Source organism: Trachurus japonicus, chromosome 4, assembly GCF_045865225.1.
Source record: "Trachurus japonicus isolate A0001 chromosome 4, Traja_1.0".
Taxonomy (NCBI): Eukaryota; Metazoa; Chordata; class Actinopteri; order Carangiformes; family Carangidae; genus Trachurus; species Trachurus japonicus.
The window spans coordinates 25,006,995-25,026,547 of NC_140910.1; the positions used below are offsets into that span (position 1 = coordinate 25,006,995).

At 40.7% G+C, this 19,553-nt stretch overlaps 1 protein-coding gene across 3 annotated transcripts in view; it reads left to right on the forward strand.

Annotated features, from left to right (window-relative positions):
- The window catches only part of kank4 (KN motif and ankyrin repeat domains 4), a 73,554-nt gene extending 66,215 nt beyond the window's left edge, over nucleotides 1-7,339 (forward strand). For all 3 annotated transcript variants that reach the window (XM_085774935.1, XM_085774933.1, XM_085774934.1), the window contains 5 exons: nucleotides 1,097-1,181; nucleotides 1,588-1,807; nucleotides 1,934-2,076; nucleotides 2,621-2,821; nucleotides 7,099-7,339. In XM_085774935.1, the coding sequence (XP_085631061.1) occupies nucleotides 1,097-1,181; nucleotides 1,588-1,807; nucleotides 1,934-2,076; nucleotides 2,621-2,821; nucleotides 7,099-7,215 (766 nt within the window). In that variant the 3' untranslated portion in view covers nucleotides 7,216-7,339. The remainder of the gene's footprint in view (nucleotides 1-1,096; nucleotides 1,182-1,587; nucleotides 1,808-1,933; nucleotides 2,077-2,620; nucleotides 2,822-7,098) is intronic.
- Nucleotides 7,340-19,553: the final 12,214 nt, after the last annotated feature.

The following is a 19,553-nucleotide window of genomic DNA, read 5'->3' on the forward strand; positions in this document are numbered from 1 at the left end:
CAGTGAGTGTCAGGAAGGCACAAGTGAGCGCTTTGTTTAGTGTTCAGCTGCAGCCCACATACTTTGTGTTGACCAGGTGCAGAATGACGCTGTATTATATATGGTGGGCCTCAAACACACACACAGAGAGAAAAAAATCCAATTAACACACACTCATACATCTCTACTTTCCTTTAATATCTTTCACAGACTCAGTGCCACACTTTACACACTTAAGCCTCAGTTTTATACACACTTTGATCCACATAGACATCAATCTAAAAGCTTCACACAACTTGCTCCTACACACTTAAGTATAAACTGCTCTCACTCTAATAGAGGTCTCAGACAGACACGCAGACACACATTCACACTTCATCCCCCCGAAGTGCCAGGGATGTGGGACAATAAGCAAATAGCCGGCAGCGTCGTCCTCCTTGTCAGTGAATGATCACTTATCTGTCTCAGATGTGTGGACAGGGCTGAGGGCCGCGGGGCCGGATAGTAGATGGGGCCTCTGGGAGAAAGGAGTTATATTAAGCCATCACTCAGCACTGGTCTGATCATTCTTGTGTGTGTGTGTGTGTGTGTGTGTGTGTCTGTGTGGTGCGCGTGCATGTATGAGTGTGTGTGTGTTGTAGCTGGAGGACTCACAGTAGTACAGTACACACTGTGACCTAGCCTGGCTTAGAGCGGCATGAGATGTACAGTATGACTGATTGTGATGGACGAGCAGTATGAGCTGGCCGGTGAATCAGTGTAAACTGTTACCACTGAGGTTTGCATGTGCTATCAATGTGTCAGACTGTTGACTGATGCGTGTGTGTGTGTGTGTGTGTGTGTGTGTGAGAGAGAGAGAGAGAGAGAGAGAAGCCCTGCAAAGGCGTCTTTTATCTTTTGTTTTCATCCTGGGTAGAATTTACACACGAACCAGTAGTAGCTGTCTCTCATGGCCATATGTTATCCAGACTTGATGGTATTTCCATATTAAACTGGAGAAAGCAGTAAAGAAAACAATGGAAAGAACAGATGTGGGGGAAAAAAAATATTTCAAAATTTGTCAAGGATCGGCCACAAACCAGTTCTCCTTACCGTGTCGTCTGGTCTTTCTTCTCAGGGAGAAAGTTGACAAAGGATTTATAGACGCTTGCCTCTATGTGAAGGACCGAATGGAGGAGGTTTCATCCCCCGACAAAGAAATGGTAAAGGTTTCCTTTTGATTCTGCAAAGTTGTGCGCAGTAAATCTGTGCTGATTTGTCTCCGAAAAGTGTTTATTGAAACGGTCCTCTAGGCTTTTCTAACTTGTCGTTTTTTTATTCTCTAAAAATTATTCTCTGTTCCTTTTCTAAATTTTTCCTCTGAAACAGAATTAAAAAACAATTTTTGTTTAGAGGAAAAAGCATTGAGTTCTCCTCTGTTGTTCTGATAGAGTTTTCTGACTTCAATGAATAGGATAATGTGGAGTAATGTGGTTTACAGCGCTTTCCCCCTGACTGAAAATGGAAACTACTCAACAACCCAATCAGAAAAACTGATGTTCTGGGAGCAATAAAACTGCAGCCACAGGCGGCTTTAATGTCTTTTATCTCCCTCCTCTCTCTCTGCAGCGTCAGGTTTTGGTGGTGCTCTACCAGGAGTGGTTCAAGGTTTCCAGTCAGAAAGACTCGCAGGCCGACACCGTCACATTGTACCTACGACAAGTGGGCTTGACCACGCCCACTCTCCTGCCGTATGTCGTCAACCTGACGGACGGTAACGGGAACATGGCCCTCCACTACAGCGTGTCGCACTCAAACTTCCCTGTGGTCAAACTGCTGCTGGATACCGGTGAGATGCAAATACACACACAGCTGGATTTACACACACGCAGACAAAAAAGGCGAGATATTGGCTTTGGATTAGCTGCTGTGACTCTGCGTGAAATGTCTCCTGTTGGACTGTGTGTTTGTTCAGGTCTATGCGAAACAGACAATGTGAACAAGGCCGGCTACACTCCGGTGATGCTCGCTGCTCTAACAGCTGCCGAGAGCCCCGACGACCTGGAGGTGGCACAACAACTACTGAGACTGGGGGACGTCGACGCTCGGTCCAGACAGGTATCACACCTAGAAATGGGCTCCTGCTGCTACGGTTGTGGGACTGACTAGACTAGAATATCAAGGGACTCGCTGTAATGTAATGTATGAGATGTTGTTGTTGCTGTTGTTGTCAAGGAAGCTGAATTGCAGGCACAGTAAGTATGGGAATGTATTAAATCCTCCGGGGAAATCAGGGGGATGCTGGGACATTTTCATAAAGTGGGTCACTTTACAGGAACACACACAACATCAGCTGTTTTCTCTCATCTAGCGGGAAGCAAACTGAACTGATAAGCAACAACGGATAACAGTTTTAGGCTACACAGGCGTGCTGAGGTCGCAGGAGCTCTCAAGTTTTGTCAGTATAGTTTTAAATAATCTGCATTCAGACGTCTCGTTATTAGTTGCTCCAGAAAAAAAAGGTTCTGATCTCCTGAAACTGTTTTATCTTCTTCCTCCCTTCACTTCATATCTCTCCTAATCTCCCCCCCGCCCCTTCACACATCCCCTCTCTCTCACTGTTTGCTTCTAATTCGCTGTGTTTCTCGCTCTCCTTCTCTAGGCAGGCCAGACGGCACTTATGCTTGCAGTGAGCCACGGCCGTGTTGCCATGGTGAAGCTGCTCCTGAGCTGCAACGCAGATGTAAATGCCCAGGACCGCGAGGGATCCACGGCCCTGATGTGCGCCTCCGAGCACGGACACACGCACCTCGTCCGTCTGCTGCTGGAGACAGGACGCTGTGACATCACCCTGAAGGACAAGGTAGAATACGACGTGGTGGCGTTGTACTGTAAAAGTTTAAATTACACCTTCAACTGGATTATTGTAGGATCAAAATGTTTCTGAGTGTGTTCCCTAAGTGACATATAATAAATCTGTCCTCAAAATAGTTTCTTATAATGTAACAGGACATAAAAAGAACATATTTATTGGCTTTCACCAATGCACATCTATATTTTGCTTGACTGCTCCACTGATGTTTGAGCATGCAGCCTCATGGGTGAACTGTCGCCTTAGTGTGTTGCCAAGCTTATAATAGTGTTGTATAAATAACAGAATATAGCTCAACCACATCAAGTATGCTCATGTGTTTAAACACCGTGTATAAAACAACAAAGTCAAATCAAGAGCGGCTCTCTGCAGATGAAAACATGGCTTCACCTCTAACCTCAACAGAAGTTAATTTAGCAAGTGGCGAGAAGGACTTTGGTTTAATTTTGAAAAGGTTAAGTCCTCCAGAGATATCAAGGATGGCTGCTTCATATCAACACCTACTTATTTTCTGCTTGTACCACAGGAGTGGTCACATGGCTCCTAGTGCCTGACTCACAGTGTGTAGAGCTTATGCTTCCCTTAAAGGAATAGTTCACCAAAAAAATAAAGTTCATTTCATTATTGACTCACACTCATGCTGATGAATACTCCGGAGTAGTAGTAGTCAAAGTTCATCTGGAGACCCGGGAGGGGGGTTTGTAGTTCAAAAAAATACTTATATGACACAAAAAGGTCCATAAAAACCTCGTAATATTCCTCCAGCCTAAACAGTCCTGCGTGAACATGAGATACATTCAATACAGGACTGTTTAGGCTGTAAAAATATCCTAAATGACGTTGTTTCGAGTAAACTCTGGACTATATCCCTTCAGGACACTTGGATTGCAGTGGACGAGCAGTGTGGAGGAATATTTCAAGGTTTTTGTGTAGTTTTATAGACCTTTTTGTGTCGGGCACTATTGACTCTCATATAAGGATTTCATTGGACTACGAACTCCCCTCCCGGGTCTCCAGATTTTTGAGGAATAAAAAACTACTCTAGAGTATTCATTAGCATAAAGGTGAGTCAATAATGACTGAATTTCATTTTTTGGTGAACTATTCCTTTAACGTTCAGTAATAGGTGTCCAGTAAAGGAAGGTGCAGCCATACAGTCAATTAATTGATTCCCCTATACTGTTGATTCCCCACTGCGGTCTACCAGTGGGCTTTTCCATCGCAAACAATCCTGTAAACACTGATGCAACACTGCTGGTGCTCATGTAACATCTGATAAGCCCCGCCCCCTCACCTGTATCCACCTGTGGGCACTGATTCTAGTTACCACAGGATATGACCAGATACAGTACCTCTGGTAGGTTATTTGCTGTGCGACAACACGATGACACATGAACACACTCTATATTTAGGGGCAGTGATGAGAAAACATCATTTAAAAACCGAAAAAAAAAAAATCAGCTTTGTTGAATTATGCCATGTTGAATTATATGCTGGTAAATCAAGCAGCTTCTTTAACAGGTTGATGCAATTAACACATAGTATAATGCAGAGCAGCCAGTCACACTGTTCTGAGACATCTGCGTCCCCATGAGACAAGATGTCTCGCTCAGTGTGCAGCCCCTGTCTGCTCTAGTTTGCTGTAATCTCTAATCTGTAGTCTTTAATGAAAAGAATAAATGGAAACCACAGAGACAACCAGTGAGAGTGATGCAGGAAGTTACAAACAGCGTTGTAGAACATTGCCAGTTTACTCAGCCATGAACATTTATAGCTGTGGCTCTTAACTGATGTCTCAGTGTCGAGCATGCAACCCATCTTAGGCTAGAAAGAGATCTTAGAGGGGTGTTGGCAGGAGGAATGTTATTCACAGTGACACAAATAAAGCTTTATCTCTCTCATTTTGACATTTACTGAGGTATCATTCCTCTAATTTTGGATTCAACCAGCTGGATGGTATCCTCTGACATTATGTACGACATGAAAAAATATCAGAATAAAACACCAGAGAAAATTATCTATTAGTGTTCCTGCTCTTAGAGTGACGAGCAGACAGATATTTTTCATGTTACAGCAAAATTTGAGACAAGAAATGCACTAGATGCATATTAGTGCAGGTACAACTAAATGCTGGGAACAATACAACACTATAGGGGCTTTATAACTGAGGATATTGGCTATGGATGCAACAAAAACCGGTCTTTGAACAATTACTTCATTTAATGTTGGGGCAGACATTAAAGCCACAGTCTCAATTTTGATTAGAGGTTTTAGTCAAACTTGAAATAACTGTGTGCCAAGATAAAGGCCTTTTAACACATAGTCCCCAAATTGCAGAGGTGCTGAATTAATTGGACACTTGGCTACTAAATGTTTCATGGTGCAACTGTGTGTTATGTCAAAAGTTGGTTCATGCAAAGGAGAGCTCACACTTTTGACTGAGGCTGAGAGTTTAGTTTAGTTTATAGTTTAATAAGTTTATTTGTATTAGGGGCAATGTACAAAATAACATTAGTCTCAAAATGAGAGAAGATGCTTTGTAACAGATTTAGCTCACTAGCTACTTTCCATCTGTATTCCCTTGGCAGGTGAGTAAGAACAATAAAAGATTTTTAAAAAATTGACAATTTACATAACAAAACAAACATCCATACACATGTGCATATATACACCCGCTCACACGTCACAACGTCAGGTACAAAACATATTTCATAACAGAAGGAAATTGGAACATACAGTTATTAAAATACTTAATACTTAGACAAAGTTAAAAAATAATTTAGGTTTAAGATTAATGATGACATGTCTGGTTTCTTAGGATCCATTAGGAGAGCTGTTGTTTAGATTCAGGTGGAGCTGTAGGAAGAGTAAAGAGGTGATCGAGCAAACGAAGAAGATAATAATGAGGATAAAAATCAATCAGAGAGATGCCAAATGTGGCTGGTTTGCCAAAATCAATAGTTGGGTAAGTTTTGAGAAAGGAAAAGTTCTGTGACTGACTGATGAAACCAGAATCAGCCTCAATCAGCAAGATGGAGTGGGGGGAAAGTGTCTCAAAAAAAAAGGAAAAGAGGAACAGCTCGTGACCTAAAACCACCACCTCATCTGTCAAACAAGGTGCTGGTTCTGTTATGACTTCCTCCTGTGCGGCTGCCAACCGAAGTGCCACACTTGCGTTTATTGATTATTTCACTTTCTGATGGAAGCAACAGGACGAATGCAGAGAGGTGCACAGGAGCACTCAGTGTGCTCAGGTTCAGCCAAATGGATCAAAACAACATTAGACAACATTTCATCGTTCAGCAGGACGACCGAATATGAGCAGCCAAAGAGCTTCTCGGGGTGAATATGTGGAATATACCCCGGACTGGCTCAGTCAATCAGCTGATCTTAATCTGATTTAAGGGCCCTACAACAAGCTGGAGCTCAGGGTGGGTGAGGAGGAGGCCTGGGAACGACTCACCAGGGAAAGATACAAAGCCACTGATGGGTCAAAGACTTTAACACTTTGATCATGTTTGAATTCATGTTCATCATATTACTTTTCAATCCCTCACCTTTGACCTCATCTGTGTTAAAGGCCCACATCTCCCTCACAGTTCTTTCTATATGAAAGTGAGTCTGCTTAAATTAAACCCCTAAGACTTGACACTTTAATGTAGTGTCTCTTATTTCAGTTTAAATTGAATGTGCTCAGGCACAGAGCCTGAACTAAGAAATATATATAACTGTCCAAATATTAAATAAAATTGCAGTATGCGTGAGATCATAAAGGAGTTAGAATATCCTTATATTAAATGACAAAATGTTATATTTTGTAAGCATTGGAGCATTTCCTCCATTTCCCTTTCATGACATCCTAAAAAAATCCTCTCCGGGCTTATGATTCAACTCTGGTTTATTATACGGGCAATTTCTGCATGATGCAAAAGGAGCTTACCAGGATACTATTACAGTCTTTGTGGCACGTTCTGATGTTTGATTTTGGAAGTGATTTTATTAGATCAGATTTACAGCAATGCAACAAATCTCAAGCTCCACCGTGTTTTGTGAGAGGCTGAATGCTGACACCTCTACTGTATCCAGTTGACTGAGCCCAGCTCTGGATCAGCATCAGGCTCGCTGCTGCACCATGTACCTGTGTAACCGTGATGGCCACTCGCCGCAGAAAGAGCAACGCAACACTGCCACTGTCAGGATAAGAACAGTCACTGCAATGTCTTTTTAATATAAAAACTTAACCCCTCTAACTCTCTGTTCTCCCTCAGAATAATCAGACCGCGCTGTCGGTGGCAGAAGGAGCCTCTCACCAAGACATAGTCGACCTTCTGACGGGCCACACTGAGGCCGCGGCCTCCGAGGCCACGTCTACAGACCTCGTCTGAGCCAGACCGACCACCTTCGCTCTTCCAAACCACACTCTCAGCCTCGACCCTCTGTGCACCGACACCGAGGGCTGGTGAAAAAGATAGAGACACACTAATACAGGACATAACATCTGTTTGACCAGTGCAAAAAGTGGATATACTCTGTTTACCAAGGAATTATGGGAGCTCACATACTTAAAAAAAAAAAAAAAAAAAAAAAACCTCTGTGACTGTGGAGCGTCCTGCAGTGAACGCCCACATTTTTCTTCCATGTCTCTGCCAACATGCCCTGTGGGTGTTTATGGATATGCTGCATCAACCACTCAGTGGACAGACATAACAAAAAAAAAGGGGGCTGGTCAGGTTGACGACAAAAACGTTGCCATAGTGACAAGTATGATCGACAGGAAGTAACACAGGGGACAGAGGGAGAATATACATGGAAGAAGAGATACTCTGACGAACTGCTGCTTCTTATCATCAAACTAGCTTGTCAAGCAAAATACTAAGCACATGATCTACCTTTCAATATATAAATATATATATAATATTAAATATGACATGATTTCTATTTTTTTTTTCCTTTTCTTTTATGTCATTGACATCGTCCTTTTCATATCTGGACATAAGCCATTATTGAGAACATAGTATATGTAGAATGTTATTCTAACAGATTATAATCATATACAAACACAGAAACTGTATTTTCTACTGCACTTTTTTATTGTTTGTGTACAGTAAAATCATCCTCTAATAATCGGTGTCCAGAATAAATGATATGTCCAAGAGTATAAATTACAACCTAACTTAATAGAGTAGAACTTCTGGTCTAATCTCCCATCGTTCAGTCAAGTGCATCTTTGGCATCATTCGGTGTATTGTTTTTGACGTAGTATATATTTTTCACATCTGACATGGGTGATGATCATCTGTGAAATATTGAAAAACAAATAGTTTGGTCGGAGATCAAATGTTTTCCGTTGGATAAAGAAGAAATTATGATTTTTTTTTTATAACCAGAATATAACCAGACAAAAAGACAAAAGAGAAAAGTCTTCTGATAAGGAGATGGTTCTGTCCTGAAGGTGCTGCATGCAATTACACAGTTACTCCCCCTGCTGGTTGTCTTGTAGTACTAAACAACAGTATGTTGTAATACTGTCTGTTCTCATGATTGACATCTCTCTCTCTCTCTCTTCCTCTCTTTCTCTCTCTCTTTCTGTCTCAGTCTCCGTCCCACAAGTTTGAATATAACGTATGTCTTGTTCATTTGCCTGTTTCAAATCAAATCATGTATGCAACTGCTACAAAATGCACAATGAATGTCAGGCTGGCTGTAACACATTCCAAGATGAGAAAAAAAAAATTAATATGTAGCAAGTCTTAACTGTACTGGCATGGATCATGGGACTAACAGAGACATATAGGCTGCCGGTGGCTGCAGCAGATAATAGCCACATGTTATGTGACACATGATAATTATCACTGAGAAAATCCTGAACACAAAAATCAGATTTGCCTGTTTTCAAATTACTTCCTCACTTTTCCATCCTCTTCCTGTCTCCAGGCATTCATATCACCCCAGAGCAAAGGATGTTATTTTTGTTATCAGTCTAAGATGAAGCAATATAAATGGGATATGATCCTTTCAGTCAAAAAAAAAAATACACGAGGGAGGGTGAGTGGCTTTGGTCTCGCCTTAATCAGATGACAGTCCTACATCAGAGGAGATGTTTTTCAGGGAGAGTGGCCTTTTTTTCTCCTGTTTACCGCAGAGCTACACCCATATTCCTAAAGTATCTTAAAAGCTGGAGTACTGCTCTGATGAAATGTTTACAACTCAGCATTTCCCCCCACCCACACACACACACACACCCGGTGACCACTGCAGGTGTCAAACACAGGTTAAAACGTTTACAAGACACCAAAAGGGATCAATACATTTGACCTGTAACTGATGGTGGTCTCTGGCTCGTCATCTTTGAGAAAACCACTGTTTATATGTGACCCTCAAACTCAGTAAAACTAGTTTTTTAGGGTCACTGACAGTGGAGTTTAAAGAAAAAAAAGGGGGAATACCACTCAATATAACAACTGCCATATGTGCGGTCTGTGACAGTCCAGTCTGCATGTCAGAAAATAAGTCACTTTCTACAGAGGCAGCACTCCGCTTTGATCACAATGAGCTCTTTTGGTTTATAATTACACAAACCTGACATCTAAGCTGTTGTTTTATTTAGCAAGAATCCATATTTATTGGTTTCCCCTGCCTCTGTAGCGCTGTCTTGTGAGCTATCTGTTATCTGCAGTGTGGCCTGACCACTGACCCTGCACCAGTACTCTCATTCCAGGACACTTTATAAATATGGGTGCTTACATGGGACTATAATATGTGGACTGACATGAAGATAGACTTATTATATTATATATTATATTATATAATTGTGGCTGCAACAGTGAGAATTTTTCAACAGTGGCTTAGTAATCAGGTCATCCATCGTCATTTGTTGTTGAGTCACAAAGTAGCACAGATTCCTTCAACACTGAGGCTGCGTTTACACAGGATCAGCAAATCTGAATCTGAACTCTGTGCAGCACGTCGGATCACCGTTGGCTGTCTGTACACACACTACCAAGGGCCACAAATGAGAGTGTGTGTAGCCTCCCACAACACAACACAACACATACAGCTATCGGATGGTCTGATCCGCGCTGCGACAAGTATCTGGTGTATCTGGTCTTCCGTGCCTGTGTATTAAGTCTTAAACCACATCCATATGTTTAATCCAGTGTGACCCAGATGTAATAAGGTTTCATAACTGGCTGATGACCAAAGACCTGAAATCAAATCTGTTTCACATGGGGTTAAATATATAAATATATATTATAAAATATTATATTATATTATATTTTATCTGTTCCTGTAATTCCAGCCAAATACATGTACATACAGTATTGTGAAGAGTATATAACAAGTATTGTCTGACAGTTTGCTCTAAAAATGATATTAAGTATTTATTCCAAATGCTATATTTTTTACCATATATATAGTATACTTATGTATGCATGGACAAATATTCCAGTGATTCTGTGGGAGGGGGCTCTGGATGGTGAAATTATGCTGAGTGTCCCTGATGATGTGATTATTTGGCTTAACGTTGGATGGCTGGGTGGTACAGTGGTTAAATGTGTGATCTGATGAGGTAGTTGACTGTCATGTGTGCCCTTTAAATTAACGCTACCTTCGACATTTTGTGGGGAAATTATGAAGCAGATCCGACACTGGTCTAAGCTCTAAGGGCGACGTCTCCCTCGTTTAAATACCCGTCTGAAAATCTGAGACTGTGTACATGACAGAGTCAAATGTATAAAAACCTGTACCTCTGTAATATTCCTTGTACAACGGGCTTGTATGTTACAAACCAGAGAACTACTTCTAAATAAATAAATATTAAGATTTAAAAATGTTTAATGCCTATTTCATGTTGTCCTATTTCCAACAGAACATCAGCTATAGCAAAAGGTTATTAGTTATTGATTAATTAGCAAAAAAGCCTCCTACATATTCATATTCACGCTCTCAAAGTAACGCAAGTCAGCAAGAGTACACCTTCTCTTACTTCTATATAGTAGCCTACTAAAGTAATGCAATTAAATATGCTTTGAGTGTTTTTTATTGTAAATTCTTGTTCGTTTACAACAGAAGCAGTTTTTAATCAGCCAAATCAGGTCTATTTTAAACACAGCATAGCACCAAATCATAAGAGAACTTCTCTCAGGGCACCTTTAGCATACAGCAGGTCTAGACCTCACTTATTATTATTTACAGAGACTTATGAATATTTCCCCATGTGACAGTGGCAAAGTTAAAAGCTCACTTTTTTCCAGGTAAAAAAAAAAAAGTTTCAGGTTTTCAATAAAAAACATGTTGTGGGTGGTTTATAATAAAATAATAATTGTAGTTGTGGGTTAGGGTTAGGTTATGTGATGGTAAAGCTGTGTAAAACACAACATGCACAGACACAGGCTTTCACTTTTATCAGGTAGCGTTCAGGAATATTAATGGATTATTCTGAATCTAGTGCATAATGTTTATGAAAAGAGAAACCATGATAACAATAAAGAAAGACAGACAACCAAGAAAAGAATAATAAACAAGGACATGACTGTAACCAATATTAAAATATGTTAGGGTTAACAATCTCTGATGCACTGTCTTCTGATAATTTCACATACTGTATGGGATCAAAGCTTAAACCCCTGAAAGCCGGTGAATACACTATGTGCATAATGTATATGGGACCCAGTTCTTATGTAATCATATGTTGTAATGTGAAAAAGTGACCAGCAGATGGTGGTAGCACTGTGCAGAAAGAACAGAGGAGCTGAGGGAGAACAAGTCCCCTTCTCCTAAATGTCTAGAAATCCAAAGTCAGAAGCAACTGGATTCACTGTGGGTTTCTTCATGTCATTTCATCTCTCACCCAGAAGGCTCCGTATCTTCAGTCCTGACCGAGTCTGGAGGTCACAAGTATTTACACTGATGTGAGGTAAAGCCACAGGTGAAAACCATGAATCATCGATCATCGGAGTGAAGCTGCCAGCATATACGTAGGCCTTTGAGTTGCCTCCGCCTCAATATACATCATCTGGATGATTGAGAATCTTCTCTGACCTTTCTAAGCAGTGAAGTGTGATCAAGACAGTAATGAGAAAATGTCAACCCTTAATCAGCAGAGGGAGAGGTTTCTCTAATGTGTACTCATAAGTACTTAGCAATAGCACATCATGAAAATACTATAGTGAAAATCCTGCATTTGATTTAGGTTAAATTTAACATGGAGCAGATATGAACTGTTTTCTATACCTGTATAATCTGAAAAGAATGAATTATGTTTTATAGAAGATGCTGCTGTGCTTTGTTGTCTGACAAGTCAGTCGTAAAAGTAATAATAATTATAACCAAATATGTACATGATTGCCTTTAAAATGTAATGAAACAGAAGTATAAAGTAGTTTATAATGAACTGGTGTAAAAAAAATTAAAAAAAACACAGTAAAGTAAAAAAAAAAAAAAACATATAGTCCAGCACTGGCCTATTGAAGTTTGCTATCAGTAGATACAGAGACCTACATTAAGTGCATTGTACTTTATATAAGGGAGACAATACTCTCACTCACTCAGACCACCTGTCAACCTTGACGGCACCAATGACAAACATTTCTGGATTAACTCTGAGAGAACAGACAGTCCGTCCTCTATGTAGCACCGACTTCTCCACTTTAAACATAGCAGCCAACATAATGGACAATTAGACGTGCCAGTCATTAGATAACTTTGATTATTATGCCACATTAACTGCTTGATTTCCTCAGGGACAATGTCTGCACGGAGGCACCTGCTATCAATAGACTCCGTGTCCTTCTGTCTCAAGTATTCCCCTTTTGTTCATGTGGCTGCCTGAGCCAACACAGAGGACTTGGTTTGGCTCATTTTTGATTTCATTAATTAGTAGATTTGTAAAAAATTGCTCCACAATTTGCTCTTCAATTTTTTTCAAGCTTTTAAAGTCACACAAGACTAAATATTCATGTAAAAATACAGCTGTTCTATCACTCAAAATTACCGCTGGGGCCGCTGCAATACCGAAGACCGTCTCATCTCCACTAATGAAGACAGGAGTTTTCTGCTCTTTCAAGTGCCAGTTTGGCAAATATGAAAGGATCACAACTTCAGGGGAATACAGGGAAGACTTAAATCAGTCAAGGAGCACTTTAACATGACTTTAACAAGCATAAAAACACAGCTATAAAGACTGTTATGGGTGTATATATATACTTTTCTTTCAAATCTTTGCACTCTTTTATGTTTCCTCATCCTTCTTATGAAAAGTGTGAACATACCAGATATTATACAACTAGAGGACACTTTATAGCTATTTATAGTTTTACCTAAGCTGCAGCTTAGCTAACACTGTTGCTGGTTACACAACATGAAGTCATAATGTGCATTACTTCTTCTTGGAAACCTTGATGTTACTGTGAATCGGTATCGGAAATGACGACAACACTACTGGAGCTGTCTGGTTAGAATATCAACTTTAGTGGAAGAAATAAAAAGGAAAATGGAAGTTTGGTGCTGAAGTCACATTTCTTTTAAACAGATGTCAATGCTAACATTGGATATGAATTCAAGAACGTCAGGGTAATTAAAAAAATAACACCACCTCTTTTGTTGTTATGAGGCAGTTGTACCTAGTCTTTTCAAACAAATGCACCACTAAAGATCTCAAAAAAGTTGGTGAAACACATCCAAACCTGTAACAACTAGTTACGACTCTCCTTTAATTTCTTCCTGTTGCTAACCTGTTGCATCTTTTAGTGTGCAATCAGACTGAGATAACGCACGAGTCTGGCTGGCTGCTCACGACATAAAAGTTTCTACCATTGTCTTCTCATAGTGCTAAACTTTAATATGAAAAACTGTTTTTCTTTTCCGTAATTTCATCTTTTGCTTTTGACCAAATTTTTCAGCCCACTTCCAAAACCTTCGTGGCCCACAGACACTATTGTAAGGGATTACTATTACAATTCTTTTCTCCATTGAAATGGCCGCATTGATTGAACCAGACAGATTCATTTCTACAGGAAACAGATGGCTGTTAATCATAAACTGAGAGGAAGAGAGTGATTTGCTCTTAACTGAAGTGGGTGATGTGTTGGTGCCAATTTTGAGTTGTTCCAGCTGCAGTAATTACATACGCACAGAACACTGTCTGCTGCTTTAATACGCATACATACAACGTGTGTGGATGCACAAACACACATATTGTGAGGGAATTCAGAATTTCCCCATTCGCTTTCCATGGTATCCCCATACAGTAGGATTGCTTGAGAGAGGATAATGAGTAAAAATGATTTTCTCTGCTAATCGCCTCCTCTTTGGAAACCAGGGGATTGCAAAGATGAAGACTCATCAGGCTGGTTGCAAATCAGCTTGGTGATACATCGGGGTCTAACCCCCTTCCCACCTGTCTCAGCAGGTAAGAAGTTTAATTTAATTTATTCATTTCTCACAAATATGCAAAGATAACATCTGCAGCACAAAAGGGGGAAATATTTGCTCTGATGTTTTTCTATAATTGCATGTTACACACTTATGTTTCCACTGCTGATTGCCCACGTGCTTGGACAGACACCATGAGTGACCAGTGAGGCCATTATAGTGTGCAGTGTATAGTATAGATGTCCTCAGACTCCACCCACACTGGGATCCTGTGCCAGCCAATTACACTGATATACAGTGTTCATATTTGTGTGTGAGCACCCTCTCTCTCTCTCTCTCTCTCTCTCACACACCCCGAGAGGTTAGATTCTTATTGAAAACATGAATCTCTGCTTAGCAGTAATCCCCTCATCATATAGGTACGGACCACACACACACACACACAAACACACGTACTGTATGGACACAGAAAGGCAGCATGAATGGAAAGGAATACATATAGAAGAGGAATATAGAAAAGACACACACACATACACAGTAAAGACACAAGTGCTCCTAATCAGAATTGCAGATTTTTTTTTTTTTGGCCCCTCTGTCTGCCAGCGCCATGATGATGAGCTGTCCTCGTTAGCATAGAGACTTTTAGCTGTAATTATCTGGTAATGGCACTTAGCCCATCAACTCCTCCTCTAGTGTGTTCCACTGCAGGCACCGTCTCACATACACACACACACACACACACACACACACACACACACACACACACACACATCCAGACACAAACACACACACAGGCTGGCATGCATCTGTGCAGACAGGCACAAATGCAGACAGACAACTGCACTGAGACACAGACACACACAGCTGGAAAAAAAAAAAAAAGAAATCCATGAATGCAGACAAAGAGAGGAACACTCAGACAAACAGACACACAAATACAGACAGGCAAATATTAATAGCTGCACACACACAAGACTAAATAGAAAGATATGAATACAAGCAGATTCACAGCAATGCAAAAATGCACGCTCAGACAAACACAGAGAGGCGTGCACACAAACAAACAGGAATAAACACACCCAAAGTGTGCCATATCCCTGCTCCCCTGTCTGCCCCCATGGCTAATCTGTGCAACTTATTATCCAGGAGATAATAGGAACTGTCATCCATGAGGCAGAGGAAGGAGGGAGGCAGAGGCAGAGGAGTGGCCGTGTGCTCACTGCATTTTTAAACAGAAAGAGACTTTATTGCAATAACTTTATGAGGCCAGATGCGGCGCATTAAACCGCTCCTTTCGAAAAGTCAAAACACCTTATCGCTGCAACAAAACGGTGCCACAGTGGGAAAGTTTTACAAAGGGAAGAGCAAAACTGCTGATAGTGGTTAAATTAAACGGACCAAGAGAGACAGGGGGTGAAAGACAGGAGCGAGGGTGAGGAAATGCTGGAGGGGAATAAAAACAGATGGAAAGGGCTGATGCAAATGGAAAGAACCAACAAAAAAAAACAAAAAAAATAGGGAGGCTGGATGTTAATTTGGTTTTTACAATCAAGTTTATTGCAAAGGTTGTGAAACATTTCAGCTGTTAATTTTGTCATATTGTTCACACACACACAGGAGCGCCATAAACCTGCACCTCCACCACAAAGCTCTCAGACGCAGCAGAAACAAAGAGGAAGGTAATGAGAGAGAAGGAATAATGGAGAGGGGGAAGAGACGGGACAATAATGGATAACGATTAAAAGAAATTACAACAGCAGCAGCAGCAGCAGACATAGGCAGAGACTCTTGATTTATGTCACTGTGTTTTACAGGAGATGCTCTGCCCTGAAAACAAAACAAAACAAAATCTTTCCTGGTTGAAAAGAGCCACACAGATGAGCAGAAGCCAGTTTGTGTTTCAGTCCGTGGCTGCAGTCTAAGTTTTGACGGTAATAACAGTGTGATGTGAGCCTCCGGCCAGCAGGGGCAGCAGAGCATGAAACCAAGGTCGTTTTATCTCAGTTCCACATCAACAGGTGACATGTTGTTACAGCGCAGGTGTCAAGAGTGAAAAAGGAAGGAAAATGGCAAACTTAAAAGCTGCACAACACTTGACAAATTATTACCTTTCAAAGCAATGATGCAAATAAGTACAGAAGTAAACAGATGAATTTAAAATATCTCAAAAAAGGGACGATATTGGTGAAAGCATTTGCACACTGAGGTGAGATGATTTGAGATTTGTCTTCAATAGTCTCTTGGGGTATATTCAGCAGATTCAGTGCAACATAAGCATCATGTTCCTGTGTGCACCTGATGAATAAAAAGCCCAACTTCCACCCCTGTTAGATTATATTTCACCTTCCAGCTCCTGTGGGGAAATAACAAGCTCTTTAACTTCTAAATCACTGGGTAGCCAAGTGTTGTTTGGCAGAAGGTGTGTGGTGTACAGCTGGAGTTTTACAAGTGCTGTCACTGACAAGAGCTTCCTGCTGCAGCTGGGAATGATGCTGATGAGAGTGAACTGAAACGTAAGCGAAAGTAAAGCTGAGCAAACCATTGTTATGCTTATCCAGCTTGTTCAAGAACATAACAAAGGAGGGAGGACCACCACTCAGCGACCAGTTAAAGTAACCGTGAATTTACAGTATTAAAGGCAAAGCAAAGGTCAAATTTAAAGGAACAGTTCAACATTTTGGCAAATTGGCCCATTGCCATAATCCCTATAGTCTTAGCAGTAGGTTCGTTACCTTAAATTGTCGGTGCAAGCTATTTTTAGAACGGCGGAGCAGAGCCGCGAGCTGCTCAGAGCTATGCTACAGAGGCTCATGGGATTTCTTGGTTTCCCTCATCAAACTCATCAAATACACAATCCAACAACTCCAAAAAACGCTCTGGTGGATCCCGTTATCCGTAACATAGCTCTGAGCAGCTCGCGGCTCTGCTCCATCGTTCTAAAAATAGCTTGCACCGACAATTATGTAAAGGTAACGAACTTTCTGCTATGACTATAGGGATTATGGCAATGGGCCAATTTGCCAAAATGTTGAACTATCCCTTTAAGTGTAGATCAGTGTTCTGTGGTCAGGTGAGGGGTGTTGGATGCACAAGGTATGTGTGTGTGTGTGTGTGTGTCCTGTCATGAAGAAACAAAAGAACCAAGCAAACACTAACCAAAACCAAACAAAACCATGTTGGGGCAGAAAGGCACCAGCCATCCAGAGAGGGAGCCATCTTGGATTGGGCCAAGCCAATATAGAGGTGAGTGAGTCCCACAACGAGATGGGAGGAGATGGGCAAGAAGAACCAAGAAAGGGAGGAGCACAGACAAGCCAAACAGGAACTGATAAAATGTCTGAGGGCTGTCACACCATAAAAACCAAAACAATGAGCTGAATGTCCGTAAAATGCTGTCGGTAAAAGACAAAGGGAATGTGCTGAGTCAGGTGATAACTGATTCACATTACATACAGACACATCACCTTTGTTTACTTGGCAAAATTGAAACTACTTAATCTTGCTGTGATGTTGCTTCATTACAGTTTGAGTGACATGAACAAAAACAGACAATATTATTCATTTTCTCTACTATAATGTGAGTTATGGGACCTGGACATGTGAGGATTGTTTGTGTATTATTACTGTTAATTTGATTATTATAATTGCAGTTCAACCTGAAAAGGCGAAGGCAATAACCTCCGGTGTTTTCCACTCTTGTACAAATTGAATTATGTTCCAAACTTGTGTGACAGTTTTATTCCGAAGTTTTCTCTGTGGAGGAAGAGGAGGTGAGCACTCTGAGGTCAGTGCTGCTATCCGCAAATACCTTTCATAAGTAAAGTTGTCGTTTCCCGTTTCCCTAAATATTTCATAAATATTTTAAGTGACAGGTAGAGAGGGGAGATTTTCTGCACTCAGCCACCTGGATGCCCCACTAACTCCAAATGTTGACTAATAGAGTCCGACGTGAGCTCCATTTAGCAGGAGGAGGTGGGAAAAAAAGCTGGTGATATGGAGAAATGACGAGCAGAGGGAGATGCATGGTTCTCCGCCACAGACCTGAGAGAGAGGACTGATAAAGGGACTTTAAAAGGTCGAAGAGAAAAATAGATTATGGTTTGAGTGTTGTCAGTGACAAGGAGATTCTGAATATCCTGTGTTTGCTTTCCTCGCAGTTTTCGGTTCTCTTCCCTCAGTGCAAATAACACATCCATGGTCAGGTGGATGGATATGAAACTCTAGATTTCCCAGAGGCACAACGTGTCGGTGTCTGTGCTGGATTTGTGATGGACTGGTGGTTTGTTGCGGGTGTGTTGCCGCACTGCTGGCCATTGCTGGAACTGGTCTCATTTCTGAAACTTGATAGAGCAATGACCTCTGCAACATCAGGTGCAGTAATAAAAACAAAACAAACAAAAAGAAATAGGTGTAGACTATTCTGTTGAATATTGTGACAGTTCTTTCCCTATAAAAGCAGATGTGCCAAATCAATCAGTTTTTACAACATCTGTTTGTTTTATCATTTGAATTTAAATAAAGGACGCCTGACAGAAAACACCTAGGTATTAGGGAAAAGACGAGGAAAGCTGCAAACTCATCACAGGGTTGAAATTTGATCTACATTTCATTGTCTGACACAACACTCTGCCTTCCTCTTCCAAGACTGGTTTATATACGTTCAAGGACAGGTGTTTCTTCTCCAGGCAGTCACCTTGAGCACAAATAGGAGCCACAGAAAGACGATTAACAGCTTCCAGTACTTTCTGGCTCCTGCTGATGTTGTTATTCTTGAGCTGCCTCTGCAGATTTTGTTTCTATGTTGAAGTGACTTGCCTTGAGATGAATCTGATTGGAAACACCTGTCTTATCCCTGACTTTACAGGATTGTCTATTTTATCCTGAGGAATTAAAATTAAAGAATTAAATGTTCCTCAAAAAACATCTTTTTATAATAATTATAATAATTCTAGAGGGCAGCTTCTGAGCTCTGTTCAAGTGTTGACTTGACTGATCCTTATGAACACATCATGTTTTGTTTTACCTTCCAAGATAAATGAGATCAAATTATTGAAAACATCATAGATTGAAATATAAGACTAATAAAGAATCTCATGATTCATATTTATACTTAAATTCTTATTAATATAAGACCGTAAAGTGTCCGACTAAAACATGATTGTGACTTCAGTTTCAGATATTTTTCAGTTTTTTAGGGTCAAAAAGATATTTCAAAGCTTTCAGATGGTTCTCCCAATGTTTATTCAGCACAGATTCTCATGCATGACGACAGTTATCTAGGAAAATAGAAATCCCTGCACTGTCAGTAGCTCTGTGAGGACAGAGCGCAATGTATTGTTTCTGCAAAAAA